Source organism: Pecten maximus, chromosome 7 (assembly GCF_902652985.1).
Source record: "Pecten maximus chromosome 7, xPecMax1.1, whole genome shotgun sequence".
Lineage (NCBI taxonomy): Eukaryota > Metazoa > Mollusca > Bivalvia > Pectinida > Pectinidae > Pecten > Pecten maximus.
Genome location: NC_047021.1, coordinates 14,718,409 through 14,745,173, shown reverse-complemented (window position 1 = coordinate 14,745,173; position 26,765 = coordinate 14,718,409). Strand labels below are relative to the sequence as shown.

Genomic DNA, 26,765 nt, shown 5'->3' with positions numbered 1-26,765 from the left:
TAAAGTACATATGCATAACTAGAAAGGCAGAAACAGAATAAGGGTCATCTGACTCTAAAAACCCTTGTTCTATTGTAGTATATATACTCAGCAGCAAGTATAGTGGCACTGTTGGCTATGGCGGACATTGTGGATTTTGGACCGACCAGAAAATAAACAACACTTGGTCAGAACCATCTCAGGATCATTTCAGGTAAGTTAGTGCTGAATCCCAGTGATGGAACTTGAGAAGAAGTTTAAAATAGGTGTTGTTCAGGAAAACCATGATTGCGCAATCATGTTACAAAATGGCCATCGTGGCTGCCAAGTCAAAGTTTTTACAAGGCTGAAAAATAATGACACTTTGTTGGCTCCCTTCCCTTAACATCCTCACCAATTTCCAGTTCAATGGCACCAGTGGAACTGGAGAAGTTAAAATGTGTTTTTCAAGATGGCTACCATGGCGGCCATCTTGGATTTCGTACTGACCCTAAAAATAACAACACTTGGTCAGGACCTTCTAAGGATCATTTCAGGCAAGTTTCAGCTAAATCCCACCAGTGGAATTTGAAAAGAAGTTTGAAATGTGAAAAGTTTACGCACAGTGCACGACAACGGACGAAGCATGATGACTATAGGTCATCCTGACCCTTTGAGTCAGATGACTAAAAAAAATAAAAACAAAAACATCATGTTCAAATTTTGCATACATTTATTGTTAACCAGTATTTTCAAATATTTTCAGTGATCACACAGCATTAAAAGTAATAAATATTAAAGTTCTGAAAGCGTTATCAATCTTAAGAACTGATCAATATTATGTAAATGATTTATTTTGACAGTAGCAACAGATCTCATATGCTCTCACTACATGTTCAAATAATTTTCCAATTATATAAAGACGATTTCTAATACAGATGGTAATATAACAGAAGACAGCAGTCTATTAGTACCAAGAGCAGTACTATTTACGTGCATATACAAATAAGGCACATGTTAGAAAAGAGTACAAGTAATCCATCATTAAAGGCCTATTTCAAATTCATATTGTGCTATTCATAAGTGCTATGAAATTCTGCAGAAATTAAAATTCAAAATTCATTGCAGAATACAAGGAAGAACAACATGATTCAATATGAAACCAATTTTCGATATATAATAATGTAGTTTGATCACATTTTAGAGTTAGCAAGAAAAATCAACAAACACAGGCTTATAATTATGTATATATGTTCATAATTACTGAGGCAGTATAAATTTTACATTGCTATTTGGTGTCTGAAGGTGTTCAACCTTCATATTTATTGAAACTGACCTTATTCTATCACACTATACATACACAAAATAAAATCTTGAGCATAGAAAACAAATTTTAAAAATCTAAGTCCCTGAATTTTAAATAAATCTAACGTATATCCTGGAAATAGTTTTGGCAAAAGTGATAACTTGATAAACTTTTGGGGGGAAAACTGTTTCATATTTTGGGGTTAATAACAGAAGGTGAATTTAATTGCAAAATATGTTAGTCTGTGGACATTGCTATTTTACCAACAGTATATATTGGCCATCAGGTGTGTTTGCTTCAATGGTATTCACTTGTCAATCTGCTTATCAATTTACAAATACATGTTTCACGTAAACTGGTTGGTGTGATAATTTTAACCTGTCTATAAAGGGAACCTTTCTATAGTGACCATTTGTCTGCCACCTCTTGGGTGGTCTTTACAGACAGGTTCAACTGTACAGAATTGGCAAAAAATAAACAATACTACAACTGTTACAGCTCATATAGTATTTTAACAGGAAATTGAACAATGATTATACATGTGAATATCTGTTTTCATTTCACATACATAACAATTTATCTAAAACACATTCAAATCAAGTTTTCTTTCTAATAATATACACTATTGTCAACATCAGGGATACAATCATTTAATAGAAAGGAAATTAATTTTGCTGTGTAGCTAAACACAAAGATTGTAAAAATAAGAAACTTGAGTACATGTATATATAGCTCGATAGGAACATCTTTAACACATCAGACCAACAAACATTTGTCAACAATTGGATAACAGAGTCAGTTTTACTTCAACACATGTATACTTCTCAACAACTTTGATAGGACCCAGCCATGATGTCTAATTTCAACAAAAGTCCATTTTAACTTAGTAATCATCACCGCTAATTGACCCTCAACACCTCTAGAACATGGGTATTGTCCTATTATAATGTCTACTATTAATCTCTAGATGTGCACAAACCAGACCACTCACAAGATTCCCAATGAAAGTGTTCAAACACATCTCATTAGGTGCCTTCTGGACAAACATGTCCGCGACATCAACTGTCCTCTACAACTCTGGCACCAGTAAAACCTACCACTTACTGTTACAGTAGTAAACACTCTGGCACCAGTAAAACCTACCACTTACTGTTACAGTAGTAAACACTCTGGCACCAGTAAAACCTACCACTTACTGTTACAGTAGTAAACAAATCACTCCATGTGATCACTACATCCCTTAGACTACTACCAAATATGACCTATTACCTGTCGCCAAAATAATCTGTAAGATAAAACTAGACCCTTCACATGATGCATCCTATATCTGTATATAACTTGACCCTTCACCAGCAGTATAAAATACACTATTGATCTACATACAGGTAAATGTTCATCTTGTGATTATGTGCTGTGCTATGTACAAGTTAGTTGATCAGGATGAGCATAGCTAATTACCTGTGATATGTAATGCTACGAATAACAAGGATAGCTAGTTGATTACATTTCACAACCATACTGACACTCCCCTACAGCAGTGTTATCTCCCCTTGACTATATAAATTGTAGTGCTGCTTTAACAATGTGAAAATTATACTTTATAGCCTAGCAACAAAACTGAAAGTTCCACAGCCACACCATTTCTTCTGAGTAACAATGAACATCACAGGTCTCGCCCATATATATATACTAAACCAAGGTTTACATAACATTAAGTTTGTAGAAATGTAAACAATTATCTGGTTAACTGGACGAAGTTTATCAAGTACATCAGATACAACATACATGTACTGACATGAACTTTCACTTGATATTTACATTCCTGGTTTACAATGGAATAGTAAATACTGCAAAATGAATAATATCAACTTCAATATCAGGAGTCAGCTCAATTTGGGTCTAAGTCCATATAAGTAAAGTGCTTATTTCTAAAGACTGATGAAACATAGTTTCATGTTGGTTAATATAACATATCATTTTATTATTTGTTTATCATGACAAAATATCAAATAACATGATACCAACTATCAGTAAATTAAGCAAAAGCAGGATTTTCAAATATGCCAGAAGTTTGTATTAATAAATTTTCTAGTACCTTCAAGCTCTTTCATAAAATAATATGTAGGTTTGTATTGAAAATCAGATTTTGTAAAATTTACTCCAATTAACTGTGTAGTTAATGTTGGCTACCTTTTACTTTAACTCCTGTGAATGTTAGCTCAGTCGGAAATATTTTCTAATGTGATTATAAAAATGGCTATAAATACGGAGCAATTTTGCAACCTCTTCACAGGATGATGCTTTTGGACTTTAAATCTTAATATAATTTACTTCATTGATTTCCAATCCTAAGTTGATAAGATTCTGCTTTATAAAAGATCATTTACATGAAGTGATAATGTATATGTAGTTCATCAGTCAGACAATTAAACATCAACAACATTTGGTATATCTTGGGGTGTGAATTTCTGCGTTACGCTTGATTGTCATTTGTTTATATATTAAAACTAAAATAATTTGTTCATTACAAACCTGATAAATTAAGGGGATCCCAAGTCAAAAGGTAGTTATCTCATAGGTGCTTTACACCCCAAGACCAACAATCTTATCCCCTCACTATATCATCATTTAAAATTAGATACAGTCCTGCTGCACAATCTAACGGGTATTTCATCAGCATTTGACTACTTTGGAGTATTTCCAACTGATTTTGCATAATAATCAAAAACTATATTTCATGAAAAAATATTTCACTGCTTAATTTTCCATTTGAACAGAACCACGATCACCTTTAAATTTGGTATTACTCCATTTGAAAGTTTAAATGAACCTACTTCACATAAGCTATAATAATCTCATTTGCAAGTCTTCTGACCTTTTCTGTATATATGAAGAGGTTATAGCCAAAATTCATGGAATTAACAAAGTCACATGTTTTCATAACATGTGCACATTATGAGGGATTATTATTATAACACCTATAGATGCTCTGAGGATCAGAAATCTGGTTTGTTGAGGTCATATATGGTGTCCAGAGATATTCATAGTTATGTGGTTAAGTCTGCACATAGTGTAACCATTATGTCTACAACAGATCTGTTTGTAGTTGAGTATAACACACACATCAATAACCAGTCCACTGATTTTACTTGTATGTTTGTACTACAATTAGTACACAGCCTTATATTTGGTAATTTGCAGATGGAAGATGCAATATAGTCAATCTTCCACGTCAGCTACCGGAAAACTCTGAGGCAACACATTGAATGAGGTCTATGATCTGCCGTCGTTTATCTTTCATTGTAGTGCTGTTGACAGTGTCCGTTAGGGACACACAGAAACCCTCACACAGTTCTTTACACTTGTGTTCCGCAGTAGCTATCACATATAAGCCACAGTCATAACCTGGAAGAGAACCATTCATAATAAATATAATAGCAGGGTTTTTTTCGTGGCCAATTTTGGGCCGAAATTCGGCCCCATTCCCCACAGCAAAATTGGATATTTTTCCCAATCGGACCAGTTAAAATTCCCAATAGAATGATTTATAAAAAAATTATGTCCTTAAAAATCCGGATGGTGCTGTCCCGTCAACGTTTTATTGATTATTCTGGCCTGATAAAGGGAGATAATGCTCTAGTCTAAATAAATATAGCATAGATCCATATTTGTGTCTACTTGTTATTTTTAGCATTATGTCCATTTTTTCCCAATTTATCTGTTGCCACGCATTTTTTCCCAATCCCAAAGCCATAGGCCCCATTCCCAAAGTTGTGAAAAAAAGCCCTGAATAGTCTTGTGATCTTTTAAGCCATTAAATCATTGTTCATATTCGAAATGAAAGCAAATGCATTTTTGCTATACTATACCAGGAGCTACATGTAACACAGAATTAACAGATTCCTAAGGTGGCAGACCGGTAAACCACACCAATAAAGACATGGAAACCAGTCCCTAGTTTGTTGTGATTATGTACCCTTTTAGAAGAAACAAGAGGCCCAGAGGGCCTGTATCGCTCACCTGGTTTCATGATATATGAAACAAGAACTATGCTTAAGTATATTTGCCACTGGTATTGCTATGTCAGTATATCATAGGCATTTCATATGGTTACATGAACATTGTTTTTATTGTAATTCTAAAAATGTCAATTTAGCCAAATTGATCCCTTTTGGCCCCCCGGGGGTCAGCCCCACCAATTGTACAATTTTGAATCTCTACCTCAAGGGGATGCTACCAGGCGAATATGAGCGATATATATTAATCCATTGCTTAGTTTCAGAGAAGAAGTTGTTTATATCAATTTAGGCAAATTGACCCCTTCTGGCCCGCCCCTCAGCCCTCGGGGGGGTCAGCCCTATCATTTGTACAATTTTGAATCCCTACCCCAAGGGGATATTACCAGTCAAATATGTGAGATATCCATTGCTTAGTTTCAGAGGAGAAGTTGTTTATATCAATTTAGCCAAATTGACCCTGTTTGGCCCCGCCCCTCAGCGCCCCGGGGTGTCAGCCCCACCACTTATACAATTTTGAGTTCCCACTCAATGGTGATGCTACCAGGCAAATATGAGCGATATCCATTGCTCAGTTTCAGAGAAGAAGTCGTTTATATCAATAGAGCCCAATTGACCACATTTGGCCCCACCCCTCAGGCCCCTGGGGGTTCAGCCCCATCATTTGTACAATTTTGAATCCCCACCACATAGTGATGCTACCAGGCAAATATGAGCCATATCCAATGCTCGGTTTCAGAGAAGAAGTCGTTTATATCAATATAGCCCGATTGACCTCATTTGGCCCCGCCCCAGAGGCCCCCAGGGGGTCAGCCCCATCATTTGTACAATTTTGAATCCCCACCCCATAGTGATGCTACCAAGCAAATATGAGCGATATCCATTGCTCGGTTTCAGAGAAGAAGTCGTTTATATCAAAATAGCTAAATTGACCCCTTTTGGCCCCGCCCCAGAGGCCCCCAGGGGATCAGCCCCATCATTTGTACAATTTTGAGTCCCCTACCCATAGGGATGCTTCTGACCAAATTTGGTGAAATTCCAATCAGCGGTTATGAAGAAGAAGTCAAATAATTCAATTGTTGACGGACGGACGGACGGACGACAGACGGACGACAGACGGACGACGGACGGACGGACGACGGAGGACGCCACGGTATGGCATAAGCTCACCTTGGTCCTTCGGACCAGGTGAGCTAATAATATGTGCAATGAATAAAGGAGTAACATTAACACAATCTCCTATCTCTGTGTTAGAATGATGTACAGTAGGTATACTATTTCACACCTACAGAGGAATGTACAGGTAATTAAAGCTTTGTGCTAATGTTAAATATCTTATCCCAAGGGGTTGGATATAACATTAAAATCACACATGGGACAATTACACAATGTATTTTTCATACATTCATGATCATGACACTATAGATACCATAATATAAGTACAAATGTAGTAATATTTTCACCATCACACATCATCAATGCAGCAAGAAATGAGCAACAAAATTGATGATGTTTCCCAGTTGTGATATGGTTATGCTGCATGTAATGATGTCATCCCATTGTCAGTTACGGCATTTTTTTGTACACAGATATACTGTCATATGGAAATATTATTTTAAAGAATGCACAGTGTATATGTTTTACACTTTCTAATTAGTTTTTATGTTAATTAATACATTGACCAATGGGTATGACTAATATGGCATATAACATTAATACATCGACCTTACCATTTTGCTGCTGGGGGCTATCTGCTTCAATAACTTTCATTCTTCCCCTAGGAGCTGCAACAATATAAAATGTACATGTATACTGTTTTAATTTTAAATTTAAATGAACTTCAACAAACTGATGCCAAATGCATGTGCACCTAGTATTGATGGACCACTTTGTAATTTCTTTTGTGATAAGCCTACACAAGTTATTAATTGTAAAATAAGTACACCTGCACAGTACATGTGCACCACATATTGAACCATTTTACAAGTTCCTTTGTGATATCAAGTTAACTGTAAAATAGTACACATTCATCTGTGTGTGTGCACAAAGTAAATATTCTGTATCCGTGAACCATTATACAACTTCCTTTTTGATAAGGCTGTGTATATACCCAGGGTATAGTGTATACAATCCCCATTTACTGTCCATGATTTACAAGAGCATGTTTATTGAAATAACAATGAAAGTTGGACCTGTATGTATGATAAAATGATGATGTCCTAGACTTCCTATCAATGTATATAAATAATAATATGATAAGTGTCTATATATAATTGTTGGTTGGGTTCTGTGTAAATATATTTGTTTGTATGAACTTTTCTACATTTAATGACCCATAATATGTCATAAACCCAGCTTCTGTGACTGGAGCTGTTTACTTTTTATTTTCATGGGACACCCCAGATAGAGGTCGAGAGGTCAGTAGTACAGCAATGTGTCAAGGCTATATCAGACAAGTCTGACACTCATGTTACAGAACAGGTTTAAATTTACTGGCAACAGTTATTTACACTTTGTAAATTACAAAAGACCCAAAATAAAAAGGATCCTTATTTGGATATTGATCTGACACAGACTTATTGACACTTGTACCACAATAAATCTTGAAAGACAAGGCTACAGACATGAGAGGCTATATAGTGATCACTCCGGTCCCCTGTACACAATGTCTTTATCCTGTGCCCTATACTGTAACACTAATGACAAGTTACCTGAGTATTAATAGGGGCAGGTTTTACACCTAGAGTACACCTGCAGTATAAAATGCCCATTGAAATATTCGACATCCACCCTTCCCTCAGAATGCAGCCTAACATTCCAGCTAGAGCTAACTTTATTATACAGACACATACAACTATTAAGGTCTCTTGTGAAGTACACCTTGTCACATTATTATGTATGTGTCCCATTTACGTGACTAGGTCAAACTTATAATAAATAAAATATTAATCAAGACCCTGTCACATTCTATTGCCAAGTAACTGTATACTATCTGAAAATTATATTTTAGTTCTGATTTACATAATAATGTTAAGCTCACTATACCATATCTGGTTAGAGTATCAGAACCATTAGATTCATATTTATATTTAAAGTGAATTTCGGTTTCTCATATCATCATACACTAGCTAGGTATAATGTGCAACTAGGCAATGGGTTCAAACTTTTCATGCTCAGGTTTCTTCAACTATTAACCAGGGTGGTAATCTATCAGATTTTTTTAATATTAAACGCGGTTGTAGACAAGGGGACCCAATTGCACCGTATATCTTCTTACTTTGCGTAGAAATACTAGCGATTTGAATAAAAAATAACAAAAAAATATTAGGTATAAACGTTGATAACATTCCGATACTTCTATCTCAGTATGCAGACGATACATCTCTTATTCTTGATGGATCTGAGAGGTCCTTGCTAAAATCTATTAAAGAATTAAACGTTTTTGCACAAATATCTGGGCTCATGATCAATACATATAAAACACAGGTAATCTGGATTGGGAGTAAAAAATATAGTAATGAAACATATCTGCCTGATCTAAACCTACAATGGGGGAGGGAGAAATTTACACTGTTAGGAATAGATTTTAGTGTCAATTAACCTACATGAAATACCTAGACTTAATTTTGATAAAAAACTTATTAAACTAAAATCCATAATTAAAATTTGGAATAGAAGGATATTGACCCCTATAGGTAAAATACACATTATTAAATCCCTCCTTATTTCTCTATTTAACCATTTGTTTATTTCACTCCCAAATCCCAGTACGGCCTTTTTGAAACAACTCAATACCATTATTTTTAATTTCTTATGGAATGGTAAAGCTGATAAGGTGAAGAGAAAAATAATAACTAAGGATTCTTCAGAGGGTGGGTTAAAAATGATAAATATCTATGCCTTTGTTGATTCCCTTAAACTAGGATGGTTAAAAAGATTACTTCATAATACATGTATAAGAAAACGGCAGGTTTTATTCAACAATCTGTTTAACTGGAACTATTGCATAAATGTTGGGATTGATTATTTACGTTTATGTCAAAAACAATGTAAAAATGAATTCTGGGCAGATGTTTTCAAAGCTTGGGAAAGATTATTGACATCAGAAATTAATACAAAACATCAACAACTCTCTTTTCTAAAACGTCCACTATGGCATAATCCACATATAAGTATTGGTGGACACTCTGTTTTCTATAAAGACTGGTTTAGGAAGGGTGTTCAAGTAGTTAATGATGTGTTAAAAGATTCGAATACTCTTTCTTTTCATACATTCAACGAATTTACTCAGAAATACAATATACAAACAAACTTTCTTAAATATCAGGGTGTTATTAATTCTATCCGTAAAATCTTCCATATACAGGAGATCAAAGATAAAGACCTGATATTAATTACCATATATTCCACATAATATATATTTATTCCTCAAATCACAACAGGACAATAAAATTATATATAAAAGTCTTTCAAAAAATACGGAAATTGCTACAGGAAAAAAAAGTGGAATGAAGTATTTGATTTTACAGATTCAACATGGGCAAATATCTTTTCCATACCTTTTAAAGTAACAAATAATTCAAAACTTCAGTGGTTTCAATTTAGAATCTTGGACAATATTTTAACTCTAAATTCAGTTCTTTTTAAAGCAACTCTCTCTCTCTCTCTCATAAAAAATCAATGTGTTTGGATGATGATGATGATGATGATGATGATGTATTTGGAAGAAATATGATGATGATGTGTTTTGATGATGATGATGATGATGATGTATTTGGATGAAATATGATGATGATGTGTTTGGACAATGATAATGATTATGATGATGTGTTTGGATAATGATGATGATGTGTTTTTTGGATGATGATGATGTGTCCGGATAAAAGAGGATGATGATGATGATGTGTCTGGATAATGATGATGATAAAGATGATGATTTGTTTTGCTGGATAATGATGATGATGATGATGATGATGATGATGATGATGATGAACGGAAGGGAATTTGAATGAATTATTTTATTATGTACATCATATGTTGTTGATGAAAATGCTTTAAAAGTAAAAAATTACAAAAAAAAAATAATGTGCAACTAATCAAGCTCTACTGAATCCAGAATCACAGGTTATACATATGTATATGTATATTCACACATATATGTAATTACTATTAAGGTCAGAAAGAAGTACCTGGCAAGCAATGTTTCTGGCACAACCAAATTTTCTATGTGCACCTCTACTTGGCCAATGGATATAGAATGACTGTTAATTGTAAATAGATCAAGATAAATTGTCAGAATTGATTAAATAAAAATCTTCCTAATAATGGTTTATGAAACAAGAGGCCCAGAGGGAATGTTTCCCTCATCTGGTTGATTTGATCATGAGCGAACATCAAAATAATGTTCATATTATATTTGTTAATGTCTAACAATGCTATATCTATGATTATGGGGTGGGGATCTCAACTGCTTCAAAGATATAACCCAGAAATTAAGTCAAGACTCAATATGATTGTGTTTAAAGAAAATTAAAGTCTCTTGGGGGTGGGGAAAGACCCATGAGCTTATTTTTACATCATGAGCTTATTTTTACATCAGGACTGTGTTCATCTCTTGATGCCCAGCAATGTAATATATGATAACGGGGATCTGATGAATGGTTTCAAAGACATAACAAAATAAATAAGTCTTTAAGGGTGGGAAAAGACCTCAGGACCTATTTTTACAACATGAAAGTGTCTATCTTTTGATGCCCAGCTATATGGTTAGGGGTTGGGGATCTCAATAGTTTCAAAAATACAAGAAGTCGGATAGTTTATATCAATATAGTCAAATTAATTGATCCCTTTTGCCCTGTCCCTAAGGCCCCTAGGGGTGGCAGCCCCATCATTTGTTAAAGACTGAATCCCAGCCACCTGGGGATGTTACCACTGAAATATCAATGTCATACATTGCTTAGATCCAGAGAAGAAGTTGTTAATATACACCTTTTGACCCCGCCCTTCGGACCCCTGGAGATCAGCCCCATCAGATGCATAAATTTGATTCCCAGCCACCTAGGAATGCTTCATACCAAATTTGGTTAAATTCTAATCAGCGGTTAAGAAGAAGAAGTAAATTGTTGACGGCCGCACAAAGGATGTCGGATGACGGAGGCCGGACCTCACAGTATGGCATATAAGCTCACCTTGGTCCTTCGGACCAGGTGAGCTAAAACCACATATTTCAAATTATTTTGAATGGTTACTTCCACAAAATATTAAACATGTAGGCATCTAACATGTATATTCAATATACTGTACATGTTTTCAGAGAAACCAGAAAATAAAACCCTTCATCAGCTATGCATTGCAAATATGCGCAGAGTTTATCATTTCAACCTTCACTGTTTAAAATAAGAAAACAAAGTTTACTCTTTACAGTGTTCTAATTTAAGGCTGTTTGCTGGCAAAAAGAGCCTCTTCAAATTCTATTTCAGAAATAAGTTTTAATTTTAAACATCAATTTAAAAGTGGTTTGGATATTCAACAAGCTCTGAAAAAAATGTCTGTGTTGATAGGTACCTATGTTGAGGGTTTCTTAAAAAATGTGAGCCTTGACATTAAACCTTGACTGATGACCACCAGAAAATCATCAGATGTGGGACTTTGCTTGATATTATGATAATGGTGAATTATATGAACCTACATGATACTATGGTATAATTGCATGTATGAACCAAATCTGTTGAGAGGTTCTAATGATATATACCGATATGACAGTGATTCAGAACAGAATTTAGTTTAGTCAGTTTTGTTTAACCTATTAACAGCCAGGGTGCTCCCCACTCACCACAGGACAGGACGGAAGGATATGGACAACACAATATGCTCCTAGGCCATTCACCACAAGACAGGACGGAAGGACATGGATAACACAATATGTTCCCCACTCACCAAAGGACAGGACGGAAGGATATGGACAACACAATATGCTCCTAGGCCATTCACCACAGGACAGGACGGAAGGACATGGATAACACAATATGCTCCCAGGCCATTCACCACAGGACAGGACGGAAGGACATGAATAACACAATATGTTCCTCACTCACCACAGGGCAGGACGGAAGGACATGGATAATACAATATGCTCCCCACTCACCACAGGACAGGACGGAAGGACACTGATAACACAATATGCTCCCCACTCATCCCAGGACAGGACAGGAAAGAAAGGACATGGATAATACAATATTCTCCCCACTCACCAGAGGACAGGATGGAAGGACATGGATAATACAATAAGCTCCCCACTCACCACAGGACAGGACAGAAGGACATGGATAATAAAATAAGCTCCCCACTTACCACAGGACAGGACGGAAGGACATTGATAATAAAATAAGCTCCCCACTTACCACAGGACAGGACGGAAGGACATTGATAATAAAATAAGCTCCCCACTTACCACAGGACAGGACGGAAGGACATGGATAATACAATATTCTCCCCACTCACCACAGGACAGGACGGAAGAACATGGATAACACAATATGCTCCCCACTCATCACAGGACAGGACAGGAAGGAAGGACATGGATAATACAATATTCTCCCAACTCACCAGAGGACAGGATGAAAGAACATGGATACTACAATAAGCTCCCCACTCACCACAGGACAGGACGGAAGGATATGGATAACACAATATGTTCCCCACTCACCACAGGACAGGACGGAAGGATATGGATAACACAATATGTTCCCCATTCACCACAGGACAGGACGGAAGGATATGGATAACACAATATGTTCCCCACTCACCACAGGACAGGACAGAAGGACATGGATAACACAATATGCTCCCCACTCACCATACACTGCCACACACAAAATGGCAAGTTGCTAAATATCACCTGTTATATAAACTTCATAACCATGGATACTCTACATGTATACGTATATACCCTGGTAGTTTCAACCAATATCACTTTACAGTAATCCAGGTAATGTGTGGCTGTTCTCAGCAAAAATGGATCAACCAATTGTAGAAAGTGATGATTACTTATTAATTACAATGAATACATGATAATGCTTAGAGTTATGCAATTGATACTTATACAGTAGTAGAGAATTCAGGGAATTTCAGAAAGTTGTTACAGACTACTTACAGGTATTCTAATTCATCATTGGGATATCTAACTGTAATAACTGCTAGAACATTAAATATCCAACTGCCCATCATTGGAAGAAAAACTATTCATCAAGAGAACAGATGATGCCATAGGATTTTTTAATAATTATCAAAGTATTCATCCTTTAAAGCCACATACTCCCAAATAACCTAAAATTCTAGTTAAACACATGTGTTAATGGCAATCCCAGATACTCATTCACACTCTTCTGTTATCAAAATGACAGTTGGACTGGAACGCTTGACCTGGGGAATCCTTGATTGCGACATCAGTGTATAAAAATAACTTGACATATTTTATTTTTATGGCGAGATTTGTCACGGAACCGAGAATGAGGCTACATCAATGTACACTACACATAACTACACACATGGCTGTTGTTTACATATTTGAGTATGCATGAACTTGCCAATTAATGCTTTCATTTGAACAAATTAGCAAAATATTATCATTATAACTGATCATTATCAACAAACATACAACTAAATATTTATTTTAAATTATAGCAATATCAATACAACAAAACATAGATAAAAATCAGATCGGCATATTTGACAATGTATGAGGAATACGGAAAAAGCTAACCAGCAATCCAATAGACGTCCTGCAAAATCGGAATTCGAGTCTATACCCTTTTCTTCTCTTACTAAGTTCTAACCAATCAATTCTTCTCCTAGGGAAATCCTGGGGTTTGCCAATTCCAGTCCCTTTTGTTTCTTTTTGGCAAAATCTGTCTGCGTTTTGGAAGGCACATGCTTTCGGCATTCCGCCATTGTTGTTCTTGACTGATAACCTGTTCGTTACATTGTGGTACTAATTTGGATAGAAACTTGGTCCGTCGGACCCAGATAATGTTTTTGGAATTTCCCCTATACTTTCATAAATGCACAATTGCCTCCAGTTTATGGTTCGCGATAATTTGTTAGGTATATATTAAGCCTGAAATATGTAAAGAGGTCATGTATATCATTGGGAGTATGGCTTTAAAGTATTCAGTGTAATTAATTCACTTTCAATGGTTAATTCATCTTGCTGAGAAGGCGGCGGCATATGTAAAAAAAGGTAAAATATGAGACCACGGTTATACATGTAGCATCTATACACCCATGTGTTCATCCAGCTATAAAACAAAGTTTACCTGTAGGATCATTTAAGCCTTCTTTATCTATTCAGCTGTAGGATAGCTGAATAGTGTGTAACGTACATCATCGGGGGGCTGAAGGGGTGTGTATCTTTATTAGGATTTCTATAAACCACTTGTTGGTGTAGAATAGTCCAGAGAAAGTACCCCATCTATGGCCTATATCAATATGTATTCTGTACACCAACCAGTGGTTTATTGAATATTCCACACTATTTTCGTTTATAGTGTTCACTTAGCAACATGTCATACACTATCCTGAACAATTTTACTAACTTAAAAATTATTCAAGGTTATAACATTAAAAAAAAAGGAAAAAAAACACCTTTGACAGATATTCAGGTCCATTAGTCTGCTGCTTTGAATTATCAATACCATCTTTATAAAAGTACCATGCAATGATGTAAACAATTTCAAACAAATGCATACTATGTACAAGTTTACACTCATCAGCATGATGAAGGATAAAAGGTTTAACCAAGTGTATAAGGTACAGTATGAGTAGGATTGAAATCTGGCTATAATTGCAGTCTTAAGCATTAGAAACACTCACCTGTAGTGTAAATGTAAACTAAGAGTATTTTTGGCTAATAACATTAACAGTTTTGTGGAAGTTTGATACATTTTTTTGTATAACAAAATGAGATCGGAGACGAAACAGAACTGACTCTGTGAGAGTGAAGCATACACACTGTATATTACCTGGTATACATTTGTTTTGTTTTAACTGGTTTTGATGTGAATGAAAAAGTTATTTAACTTATCACAGTGGCAATATTTACACAAGAAACAGTACAATATATCATGCTTTACCTAAGACAAAGGGTTGTATCTTGTAGGCCAACTGCTTAGCGATTTCCTTGTTAGCACTCCCACAGGAATCATAATGGCGGAACTCCTGACGACATCTGATGTACACCAACAGACTCCTGAAACAAGGAATCAGAAGTTTATCATTCGGGTTACTAATAGCGGAAGTGTTAAATTCAGTATAGGGCAATCTATCTAAAAATCTCGAAAGTATCATAACTTCCAGGATATATTAGATGAGGAATAATTTCAAAGAAAATTGTCATTTACCACCGACATCAAAATACTTACCAGTGTGTGCCACCAGCATCCTCAGGGTTACTGTTGTCATTGACAGGCATAAACACATACTCCTTCACCTTGAGATTCAGGGGTTCCAGAAAGATCCTCACCTCCTCGGCTGAAGCAGAGTAAATAATTCTTAGTATGCAGCAACACACAGCTCCAAAATAAACTGCAGATATATTGTTCCTTGTTAATTTATTTTAAAACTATCAACTTGGTGTTGTGATCAGTCATGGACATCCAATCTGCCAATCTTCCCCCATTTTGGAGAGATGCTATTTAATTAAGGATTAACTTGAATATATCTTTTTTGATATGGAGTTATCATCCAAAAAACTGGAGTGTACTCTCATCATAAACCGCTTTTCAAAATCTTTACAATTCAACGTATTACCTGCAAAAATTCACTTTATTGATGGACTCTTTTCTTACAAATCATCACACGGCATCATCCACCAAACAAAACCAATGTTATAAATGGAGACATCATTTTTTACGTTATGGACTGATAACATCAACTTCGATTTCTAAGCCAATGAAAATGCTTGTTACAAAAAAGATTAAATCATACGTTTATACATCAAATTGTAATTTGTATGGCTTACCTACAAAATTTGGCAAGTACTATAGACATCCATTGGAAAAGAATATATATACCCAATAGGTATTTACTAATAACTGTAAATTGGTTATATAGAGGTTACACAACGAGTGGTTGTTGGATATGGAATTTAATTCACACGAGTAAGTTATTTTTTAAAAGTTACAAAAGACACGAGCTTTAGCGAGTGTTTTTTGCAACTTTTAAAAAATAACTTACGAGTGTGAAATAAATTCCATATCCAACAATTTCGAGTCGTGTGACCTGTTTCTACCACAATAATATCGGCTTGAATCAAAGGGAAACGTGGCCAAGTATAATTTCACGTATGCAAATAAAGTGTACCGGCGACATCCGGGACCCGGTGATGTGACATCATTAGATTATTGATGACGTCAATAACAATTGCAGCTTGGGTCAAAGTTCACCGTGTTAGCCAATCAAAATGCGTACAGAGTTTATACCACGTGTGGTATAAACAGATTGTTAATCAACAGCTGTAATGATTAACTGATGGTCTGAGAGTTGAATAACACAGGGTATTGTGGTAGAAAGATCTATTCAACATGGCATCATATTATCTAACACCTTGTTTATATAATGATCCAATAAATTAAGTTAATTTTAATTTGCTATGAAAGATTTTAAAAGTCAAATCTTAATAACCTACCTGGAGAAAGCTTTATAAATTGTGTCACATCAGGGCTAATAAGACATAGCTTATCTGCAGAATGGCTGAACTTCTCTCTCTCAAAATATCTAAAAAGTACCAAATCACAATCACATAACAATTCATCTAAGTGAAATTAGTTCAGATTCAATGAATTTCAGAGCCATGCGCATCGCGCATATGACCCTGGCTGTAACAATGAACTTCAGATCAGAGAGCACAATTGTTCAAATGGTGATTAGCTATAGGCTACCGATTATAGCTATTCAACAACAATTTTAAATACATCATTTCTGGTAAAAGTAACTTTTACAGAATACCCTTGTCTCTTCCTACCTGCCTGATATACCCACAATTTTGAAGTAATTGAAGGAGAAATGAGTTTTTTTTTTACTAATCAAGTGATTAAACATAACATATTTTGAACAACTGGACCCAGGTTAGAAATAAAAAAAAATATAAGTATTAGAAAACTTGTTTTTAATACAGTTTTAATTAACCAGAATATACCGGATAAACAATGTGTATGTGTATTTTATATATTTGTGACTGAAGACACAGTCAAGTGCAACAGAGCTGAACTGGTTTAATTGAATTCTAGTGCAGTTTGATAGTTCATCATTCAGTTTATTTGCTCAATGCCAATTAAAAATATTCTCTAAAAGTCGTTTGTTTAAATGTTTGTTAACTTCATTTTATTGAATGTCATTGTGGTTTTTCATATTGAGATTTGATGTAAAATGCTGACATTTTCGACATGACACTACAAGGAATCAGTACATAAGACAATAATAGCAACATGTCAATTTGGTGTTAATAAAATTTTAAGAGCAATGTTGTATTTTCTCATGTGCACAGTAGCCCGAGTTTCCTCTGGCCCTGACACCATGTCTGGTCAGGGCCAGAGGAAACTCGGGCTAGTGCACAAGGACTCTGGAAATGACATTACACGTGCCGTACATTAGATTTGCACCGATACGATTGTTATAGCATTAAACTGGCATCTTATTAAGACCATAATTGCAAACTACACTTGCACAGGATACAAATATCTGTTTGACTTGCGCTGTGACCGTGTCATGCGCGAATGGTCATGATCGCCGCATAAAGTGACCCATGTCCGCAGTGTCCGAAGGCTGGAGCAGTGCGCATGTTATGCAAAATTTGATGGTTTCACATGCGATGAAGAAAGCAAACTTACTCAAAACAAAATCCAATAAGTTTATCGTTTAACCAGTGTTCACCTTCAAGGAGTTGCAAGTCCGATTTCCGTAATAAGCTGTCATTAAAACTCAGGACTATATCGTTGTCTCCATCTGCCATGGTCACAATCCATATTATTTGACGTCACTTCCGGTGTCTTAAGGTCAAACTCTTCAACAAATTTTTTAAGGTTTCCTGCACCGACTATTTTTATGTATAATTCTTAAAGGTAATATTATCAAAAAATAAATACATAAATAATTATAATTATAACAACAATAATAATATAGGAAAATTACGGAAGATTTATTTGCATTTCGTGAACAGACCTGGCCCTGTCTGTTCGCCTAACATACTGACATGTACATGTAGGTTTAACTGACAGTAAGATGTGAACATACATGCAATTACATGTTTTACAGGTAAAATAAATATACAGTCGGATCAGGCATATTCACATGTAAAATGAATATATACAGACTTATTTTACCTGTACAATGTCTTCATATCCTGCATGACCGTGCAGGGACGTATAATACAGGATAGTAATATGCATACGATGTAATTAACAATTCCATAAAGCAAAGAAAGAACAGGAAAGAAAAAAATAAGTGTGTACTATATCCGTTTGATTTAGCTCTCCACATTTTGACTTTAAAACCTGTCAAAATGTAAGTTTTCTGAGTAATGTGCTGAAAATTATCTTAGATTTGTTCATTTTAATTTTTATACCATTTAAGATCATATCTTAATGACACAGAATATGGAATAAAGGAGGTTTTTTTTAATCTATAATGAGGAATGCAAATTAACACATTGCAATAAATATAAACAAGATAACATATGTAAACGTAAACGTAAGGTTATGCTTTATCATAATCTACAACTGCAAGAAAGATAACATTTGTTTTTCAAAAAAATCTTCAAAGGTGGGGTTTCAAAATGGTCTAAGAAGCAAATACGATAGCTTGTATGTGTCATTGGTAGCCTGCGAAGTCCTACATTTACAAATAGGTATTCAATTTCAAACATGTAGATACGCAAGAATATAGCGTTGTTTTTGTGCCAAAAATGATTAAAAAAAGGATTTTGGGGGGAAATGCTAAAACAATTAACAAGTCTTCATTTTTTTTTCAAAAACTAAATATTAACATGTTGACATTAACATGTTAGATATATAAATCAAGAAGGTACAATTTTGAATATATATTAGGAACAGGATATAAAATAATTAGAATTGATTGACAATATTGCAATGTAATTGATAAAAGAAAAACGAATATATGGGGAAATCTGTATAGCATTGTACTGTTATAAAGTTAACTGAAATAAAAAAAAAATTAAAATGGTTTCATTAGTACAAAGGGACTGACACCTACAGTAATAACCAACTAAAGTGAAGTTCCACTTTCAAAATGGCCGCTATGTTTGGCTTCCTCGTCCTAGAATCCGATCGACCAGTATTGGTCTACATCATAGTTATAATTGTCCTAGTCGACCAAACCTAGTACAGGGAAGATGACGGTTGGTAGCGAAATCGACATTACTTGAGGTTTGTCTTAAACCTTTTGAATTTTGGATGCAAAGACATGTACAATCTTAAATAGTATAGGATTCTGGCTACGTAGACACATACTCATGGTTCTCTGTCCAGTTGGACGCTGGCAATAATAAGTCACAATTATCCTCAATCGTATCTAGGTTGACAAATAGCGATTTGCTCCTTCTGGTAAGATCTGGCTCATCTTTCACACCCTGAGTTAAGCCGTCGCTGTGAATACATCGGCGTTTTCATTTTGTCAGCCAGCAACCTATCCTTAAGTAGCGTCTTGCTCTGGTGTTCTAATATATATAAGTCATCGGATTCCATTGGGACAGGCCTTTACTATTCTAACGAGTGACTCGATGACATTAATAAAATAGTTGGAGGCAAGTTATGCTTTGAACAGCCATTGCTTGAATCGTGTGTGATATGACTCCGCTACTAATCTGGATTTAGTTTTGGATCTATCAGGGTAAGTCCAGGTTTTAGAAACGACGGCATCTTTGTTGTCAAGGTTCCAAATCTGGCAAAACATCCCTAAACCCTCGATCAACAACGACATCGCCATCTTTAGCCAGTCAGGGGAGACTATCCATGATGGCTTTTGCAATCTTCACATCATTAACGCTTCCCGATAAAGGTCCTGCTGCGTCCAGAATGTAACCATTAGACAGGGCTATGCTCATGAACTTTAAATATATTCGCTTGATCTCAGATGCTTCGAAGAACACTGTATTGTGCCCCAGGATGTTTTCTCCTCTCTTGTAAGATGTTCACGCTCAATGAACAATGGAACGATAGTTATGTCAAATGCTTTTACTATGGAATGAAATGTTTTTGATATAATGGAAACTGACATGTTTTAAAAAGAGAATACTGTTTCAAGGCAATGTCTGTCTTCACTTTTACCCAAAACATCCGCAGTTCATCCTCGCGGTTTTGAGTATAAATATCAATGTCAATAGAGGAAAAACGGTGTGAAAAATTTCTAGAAACTCGTGCATTAATAGCATATGTGATATTTCCAAAAGGTCAATGATGGTTTCCGTTGATCTTGAAGGTACAATGTAGCAGAGAAGTCAACATTTCTCTTTCATCAGTGCGAATTTTAATGTTATGGTTAAGATCTTTTCCTGTGAGACGATGTGAACAAATACGTGAGGACCACAGACGTGATTCGTGATGAAAATGAGATGGTGTTTTGCGCGCTTGGGCAAAACGGTCGGGGTTTGATTGAAACTCTTGATACATATTGAGCTTTGGCATGGGAAGACTGGTCATAAAAATTAATCCCCTAGGGATAATAATGGGATGTTTTGCTACGTATCATCATCACCACAAACGTTTTGATCTTTAGGTTGTGGCTTTCGTTTCTGATAATTCTTGAAACACTTCACATACATGTCAATCTCTTGATTATAAGTAAAGTTATTGCCATCTGCTTTAAAACATCAAGCAATCAATTGTGCTGGGGAAATCTTAAGTTCCTAGCAGATTTCTTAGTTTTAATGTCTCTCCTAAAGACAAAATTACAACCCTCACCAACACAAATATCTCTCATTATGAGAACGGTACTGTATTAGGTGATAAAAGTCTCTATCAGTCGCAATTTTATAAATAGGATAGCAGCTATTTGATATAATATTTCAAATCGTAGACATAGAAGCTATTTAATTGAAGAAAATATAGAATGGAGTGTATGGGGTATATTGTTGCAAGATTTGTTTTGTCACTATCAGTCGTGTATATCAGATATATCGTATCTAACGACATAAAACAAACCAGCGGTGGATGCGGCCTACACATGCCGGCATTACTTGTCGGTGAGCAGGTTGTTGCAACAACTAGGAATACTGGGAAAGGCCAAGTCATCGGCCTTGAGAAAACTTTGAGAGGCAGCAGAAAGAGCATCATGCTGGGTATGACACCGTCGGAACGATAAAGGCTGGAAGCCAGGATCCATCGAGTAGTAGCTTGGCCACCACTACTGACCCACCAACCGGAGGATGTCGTGGTTAAGGGTTGAAACATCCGAGGAAAGTTGGCGACCACCTGATGACGATGAAAACTGGTATTGAGCACCAAGGGGCAGGGAAACCAGGCATTTTCAGACGATGCCAGGAAAAGAAGCAGCATTAGATCAGCTGTAAGTTATCATTGCACTTTCTGGGCAACCAGTGACTTCCATGAAAGGCTGGACGGTGACTGGGGAAGACCGGTGACACTGGAAAGACAGTTGACTGTCAGGAAAGACTGGTGACGGGTACCAAGTGGCAGCTTCCCAAGGTACAGTTCCTGCGAGGGGACACAGAAGAAGCTACAGACAGACAAAACGAACAACACCCCTAGAGCCTCCCGAGAGGGGAGAGGATGAGAGGCTCGAACGGACAGATTTAATGGATACAACCAGGATCAGTACATGGACAACGAGACGGACCATTCAATCAACAGTAGATGGAGTAACAGCAGAGACAAAGTGCAGATGTGGAAAGATTTGCAAGAACATTAGGGGGCTAAGAATACATCAGTCAAGATCACGATGTAGTCAAGGGTCGACTCAGATGCAGCGCGCAGCAACAACTGGTGAGACACAGGAGGAACCGAGCAAGGAGGCAAACCACAGTGCTAGGAACCTCTCCGTGTCTGAGTCATCGCTGGACACCGTCGCTGAACTGGCTGAAATATTTGAGCTTCGGGAAAGCCAATCCAGTAAACCCAAATAGAGAGTTAGATGGTCCTAGGCAGAGGAGGAAAGTACCTGGAGGAATTTTGATGATGGTGTCAGTACCATCCAAGAAACGACTCTACAGGGAAACATAGAGCAGAAAGTAGAATCAATGGCAAACATCATATATAACATAGGAAAAGAGCGATTTGGAGTGCTGGACAATTGCAAGACAAAGAAGGAAGAAAGCACACCGTCAAACGTGCCAAACAGACGGGAAAGGAGAATCCGGCAATGTCGGCGGGAGCTGAGGCAACTGAGCAAGCAGTTTAAGAAAGCAACTGAGAACGAAAAGTATGGAATAAACGTGTTAACAGACGATTTACGATCGGAGTTGTCAAAGTTAAGGAAGGTAGAGAGACTCAGGAAGGCAAAGAGGCAGAGAGAAAAGAGCAGGAGAGATTTTGTGAAAGGACCCATTCAGATTCACAAAGGAACTGATTGGAAAGGAGAAATCTGGCAGACTACAATGTCCAAAAGATGAAGTGGAAAGACACCTATGGGAGACACATTCAGATCCACGGCGCGAGGAACCGGTTGGGAAATGCCCAAGAGAAGTAAATATGGAACCACCAAGAGTCCCAATGAATGAGAAAGAGCTTTCATGGAAGGAGGTGTCAGAAGTGATTAAAAAGGCAAGATCATGATCCGCGCCAGGCCCAATTGGCATTCCTTATAAAGTTTGTAAGAAGTGGCCGAGGCTCATGAGAAAGATATGGCAACCGTTAAAAGTGGTTTGGAAGAAAGGGGCTATGCCTGTATGTTGGAGGCAGGCAGAAGGGTGCTTTCTACCAAAAGAGAAGGATGCAAGAACTATCGATCAGTTCAGGACAATATCTCATATCTAAATGTGGAAGGAAAGATATTTATTTCAGTAATCGCTAAGAGGCTGTCACTATACATGGTGGAGAACGAGTGCATCGATACTTCAGTGCAAAAAGCAGGCATTCCTGGGTTCTCGGGGGTGTGTGGAACATGTCAGCGTACTTAGCCAACTGATCCGAGAGGCGTAAGCAGGCAATAAGAGTTTGTCGGTGGTATGGTTAGAACTTGCTAACGCCTATGGGTCAGTCCCTCACAAGCTTATAGAGGCAGCTATGGACCTGTACCATGTTCCGGGGTGGATTAAGCAGATTATCAACAGCTACTTCAAGGACATACGGTTCCGGTTCACTGTAGGCAATGTGACCACAGCATGGCAGAGACTGGAGAAAGGAATAATGGCAGGCTGCACCATATCCCCGATTTTGTTCGTCATGGGTATGAGCATGGTGACCAAGGCGGCAGAAAGGGAGACAAAGTGGACAAAGGATGGATTCTGGCATCTACCAACCTCCATTGAGAGGTTTCATGGATGACCCGACCATAACAACATCGTCCCACGTACAAGTCAGATGGGTGTCAACGGCGCTGGAAGACAACATGTCATGGGCGCGTATGAAGTTTAAACCACGAAAATCAAGAAGCCTTGTGTTAAAGAAAGGTCGAATTTGCCATGAAGATGAAGGTGCAGGACGAAGAGATCCCCACTCTTGTAGACAACCCAATCAAATGTCTAGGAAAGTGGTTTGATGAATAACTCACGGATAACATCTCGGTGAAGAAAACACTGGATCAAGCAAAGGTGCGGAGAAGAAAGTTGATGGAAGTGGTCTACCTGGGAGGTACAAGGCCTGGAGATACCAGCATGGGGTCTGACCTAGACTTATGTGGCTGCCGCTGATTTACGAGGTTCCTGTTACGAAAGTGGAGGGGGTTAGAGAAATCAGTTAGCAGTTATCTGAGGCGCTGGATGGGAGTTCCACCAGGTTTCACTTCTGTTGGGCTGTATGGAAAATCAACTCAACTCAAGGTACCAATTTCATCCATAGTCGAGGAATTTAAGGTCGCAAAATGTGGCCTCGTCATGACCTTGAGAGATTCTGCAGATTCCAGAGTCAGTGGTGCAGGCGTCCAAACCAGAAGAGGAAGGCAGTGGTCTGCATCAACATCTGTAGACTAGGCTGAAAGCATGTTGAAACTGCGAGACGTTATCGGAAATACCTGTATTGGTAGACAAGGACTTGGAATGCAGCACTTTCAACAGCGGAAACATGCATCAGTTACAGAAAGACGAGGGATGGTTCAGAGTGAAGTAAGGAGGATAGAAGAGGACCATCAGAAAGCAAAAGCAGTGGAACCTAGGAAGCACGGAGCGTGGATTAGAGCAAGTGATAATGCTCTCTATACGCTAAATTATTTGAACTGACTGAATATGGATGCCATTTAAAATGTCATTTGTTTACACAAAAAAAACTCTTTTTCACAAAATGCTTAAAAAATAAATATCAGCAGCAGTATACTTATTGTTTTATTATTTTGTCAATTTTGGTATTAGTTAATGGTTCAAACTTTCCTATTTCGTTAAAGTTAATAATTATTTCTATATTTTCCGTGACAATTTGCGTTCTTAGTTTAGTAATTAAGGTACGTAATGAGTTAATAATCGACTTATTTGGGTTAATTGTATAGCTAAGGAACCAACCTTGAATGCACAAAGCAATGCATCGGTGAGTTGTCTCTTAGTGTAAAACAATTCTTTAGGCCGACCCCTATAGAAAATTGATATTGCTGGAAATCCCTCCTTGATATTAACCACGATAGCTATCGCACTCACTTCACCTCGATTGCCCATCGTGCGCACATGCGCTTGCACGATACAATCGTACATTTACCAAGACATGCGCATGCCACGCATACTTCGCGAGCACATCGTGCAGACATCGTGCGCATGTATCGCACACCCTACAGCGTTTAACTGAAATCTATCTAGAGGAGACACATTCCAACGCTGCAAGAAAACAATCCATTATGCGAGTGTCCTATGCTACTATCAGCAGAGGAGCTCACAAACCCAATCCATACAAAAGAACCGACATGGAGATATATCCGGGCTGTGGAAAACAGGCCAGGAAAGTGTCAAGGCAAGTATCAAAAGGCAAGAAGAAAGGCAAAATCCCTGCTTGCTGACAGATAGCAAGGAAGTTTTGTGCCAAAGGAGAAGCACTTGTCGATCAGCAATCAGTCCCCGAAACAATGTACAGGGGGATATTTACTCTACTTGTTACACAAATGGACAAGGACATGATTGTAAAATAGTGCATTGATTTGAGGGATACCAGGATTTGAAGGATGTTTCGAACACACAATTGTCATCACTCAGCGGGAAAGCCATAATCGACCATGGTGACCTGACCAGCCATTTAACTGTGTTTTTCCGGAGTCCATGAATCGATACCCCGCTGACTGACCAGGACTATCACGGTCCAGGTCAGTGTATGACCTGTTGCCATCAGTACCGATGAGGATTGACAGATAATACGAAATGCAAAACCAGACACTCTCTGTCACATTTTGTCTACTTGTACAGATGAAGACTCAAGAAGTCCCGCTCGACGTCTTCAGTGATGAAGATTTGCTGGTTACGTTAGAGAGGTACACAGTCGATTAAGAACACATATGTGAAAAAGTATAGTTTTTTTTCTAAATGTTTCCAATTTTTAGGGCCATTTTAAACAAAATAATAGAGAATACCGACAAAAAAACAAACCGTAAATTTAACTCAAAAACGATAAAGTATAACAGAAATATAGACATTGAATACTAGTATTCCGGAGGAATAAGCGTCTTCCGTTTCATAGTCGACAGCTGCCATACAATTCTAGGTCAAATCAAATTCTTCTGATTTCATATCAACATTAAAGCTCCCCCCTTGTTTTCATCAACTTGTATCTCCTGAAACCTTGTGTAGTTATTTTTCCGCCTGTAGTCAACAACAGTCACGGAAATTGTGATAATGGGAACAAGTCTTAGATATCGAATCAAATGAGACGTAAGCATGATAGATAGGGGAAGCAGGATCAAAGTGAGCAGTAAATGTGCAGATTTCTTTCATTCCTGACTCCTGCATGCTCCACTCGGAGATACGTAGCCTCCGCCTCAGACCTTCCAGCCTTTCCAAAATGGACAGTATTTCTCTGATCCTATGGTAATATTCAGGTAATAACTACACAGTAAACGATTTTTCTGACGTTTTTGTTTGTTGTGCTGGCTGAAACAAGAATATTTATTACAGTCGTTTGATGTTTAAATAATTGACAAACAAACTTTTGGCCACATTTCAGTGGGTCTGTGTTTTGCATTCCTTAGGGAATAAATGCACCCCAACAGAACTTCTAAAAGGTATAATAAAATATGGTTGTTATTATTTTTTTTTTTTTATGATTATGTAAACAGAATAATTTTAAAATTTTATCTTTGGATACTAGAATTTCCATACCCACGTTTGTATG

At 37.0% G+C, this 26,765-nt stretch overlaps 1 protein-coding gene across 3 annotated transcripts; it reads right to left on the bottom strand.

Moving 5' to 3' along the window:
* Positions 1 to 673: 673 nt before the first annotated feature.
* On the bottom strand, positions 674 to 18,292 carry LOC117331707 (sentrin-specific protease 8-like). 3 transcript variants are annotated; one of them, XR_004533630.1, is made up of 7 exons: positions 18,165 to 18,292; positions 16,964 to 17,052; positions 15,699 to 15,807; positions 15,411 to 15,526; positions 7,011 to 7,064; positions 2,404 to 4,669; positions 674 to 2,357 (listed from the first exon to the last, which is right to left on the bottom strand). XR_004533630.1 is itself a non-coding variant. In XM_033890550.1 (6 exons), exons 1-6 carry the CDS (start codon positions 18,284 to 18,286, stop codon positions 4,497 to 4,499), a joined length of 663 nt encoding a protein of 220 aa, XP_033746441.1. In that variant the 5' UTR covers positions 18,287 to 18,292; the 3' UTR covers positions 674 to 4,496. The 3 variants fall into 3 exon arrangements, 1 of the variants encoding a protein (XP_033746441.1); XR_004533629.1 differs by having other exon boundaries at positions 674 to 2,403; positions 2,450 to 4,669; XM_033890550.1 differs by having other exon boundaries at positions 674 to 4,669.
* Between the last annotated feature and the right edge of the window lie 8,473 nt (positions 18,293 to 26,765).

Bases quoted from the DNA above. Each gene is read 5' to 3' on its own strand.
- LOC117331707 (XM_033890550.1), bottom strand. From the start codon at position 18,286: ATGGCAGATGGAGACAACGATATAGTCCTGAGTTTTAATGACAGCTTA. The intron at 17,053-18,164 runs GTAAGTTTGCTT...GGTACTTTTTAG, and splicing joins CTTATTGGATTTTGTTTTGA to ATATTTTGAGAGAGAGAAGT. The intron at 4,670-7,010 runs GTAAGGTCGATG...GTTCTCTTCCAG, and splicing joins TAGCCCCCAGCAGCAAAATG to GTTATGACTGTGGCTTATAT.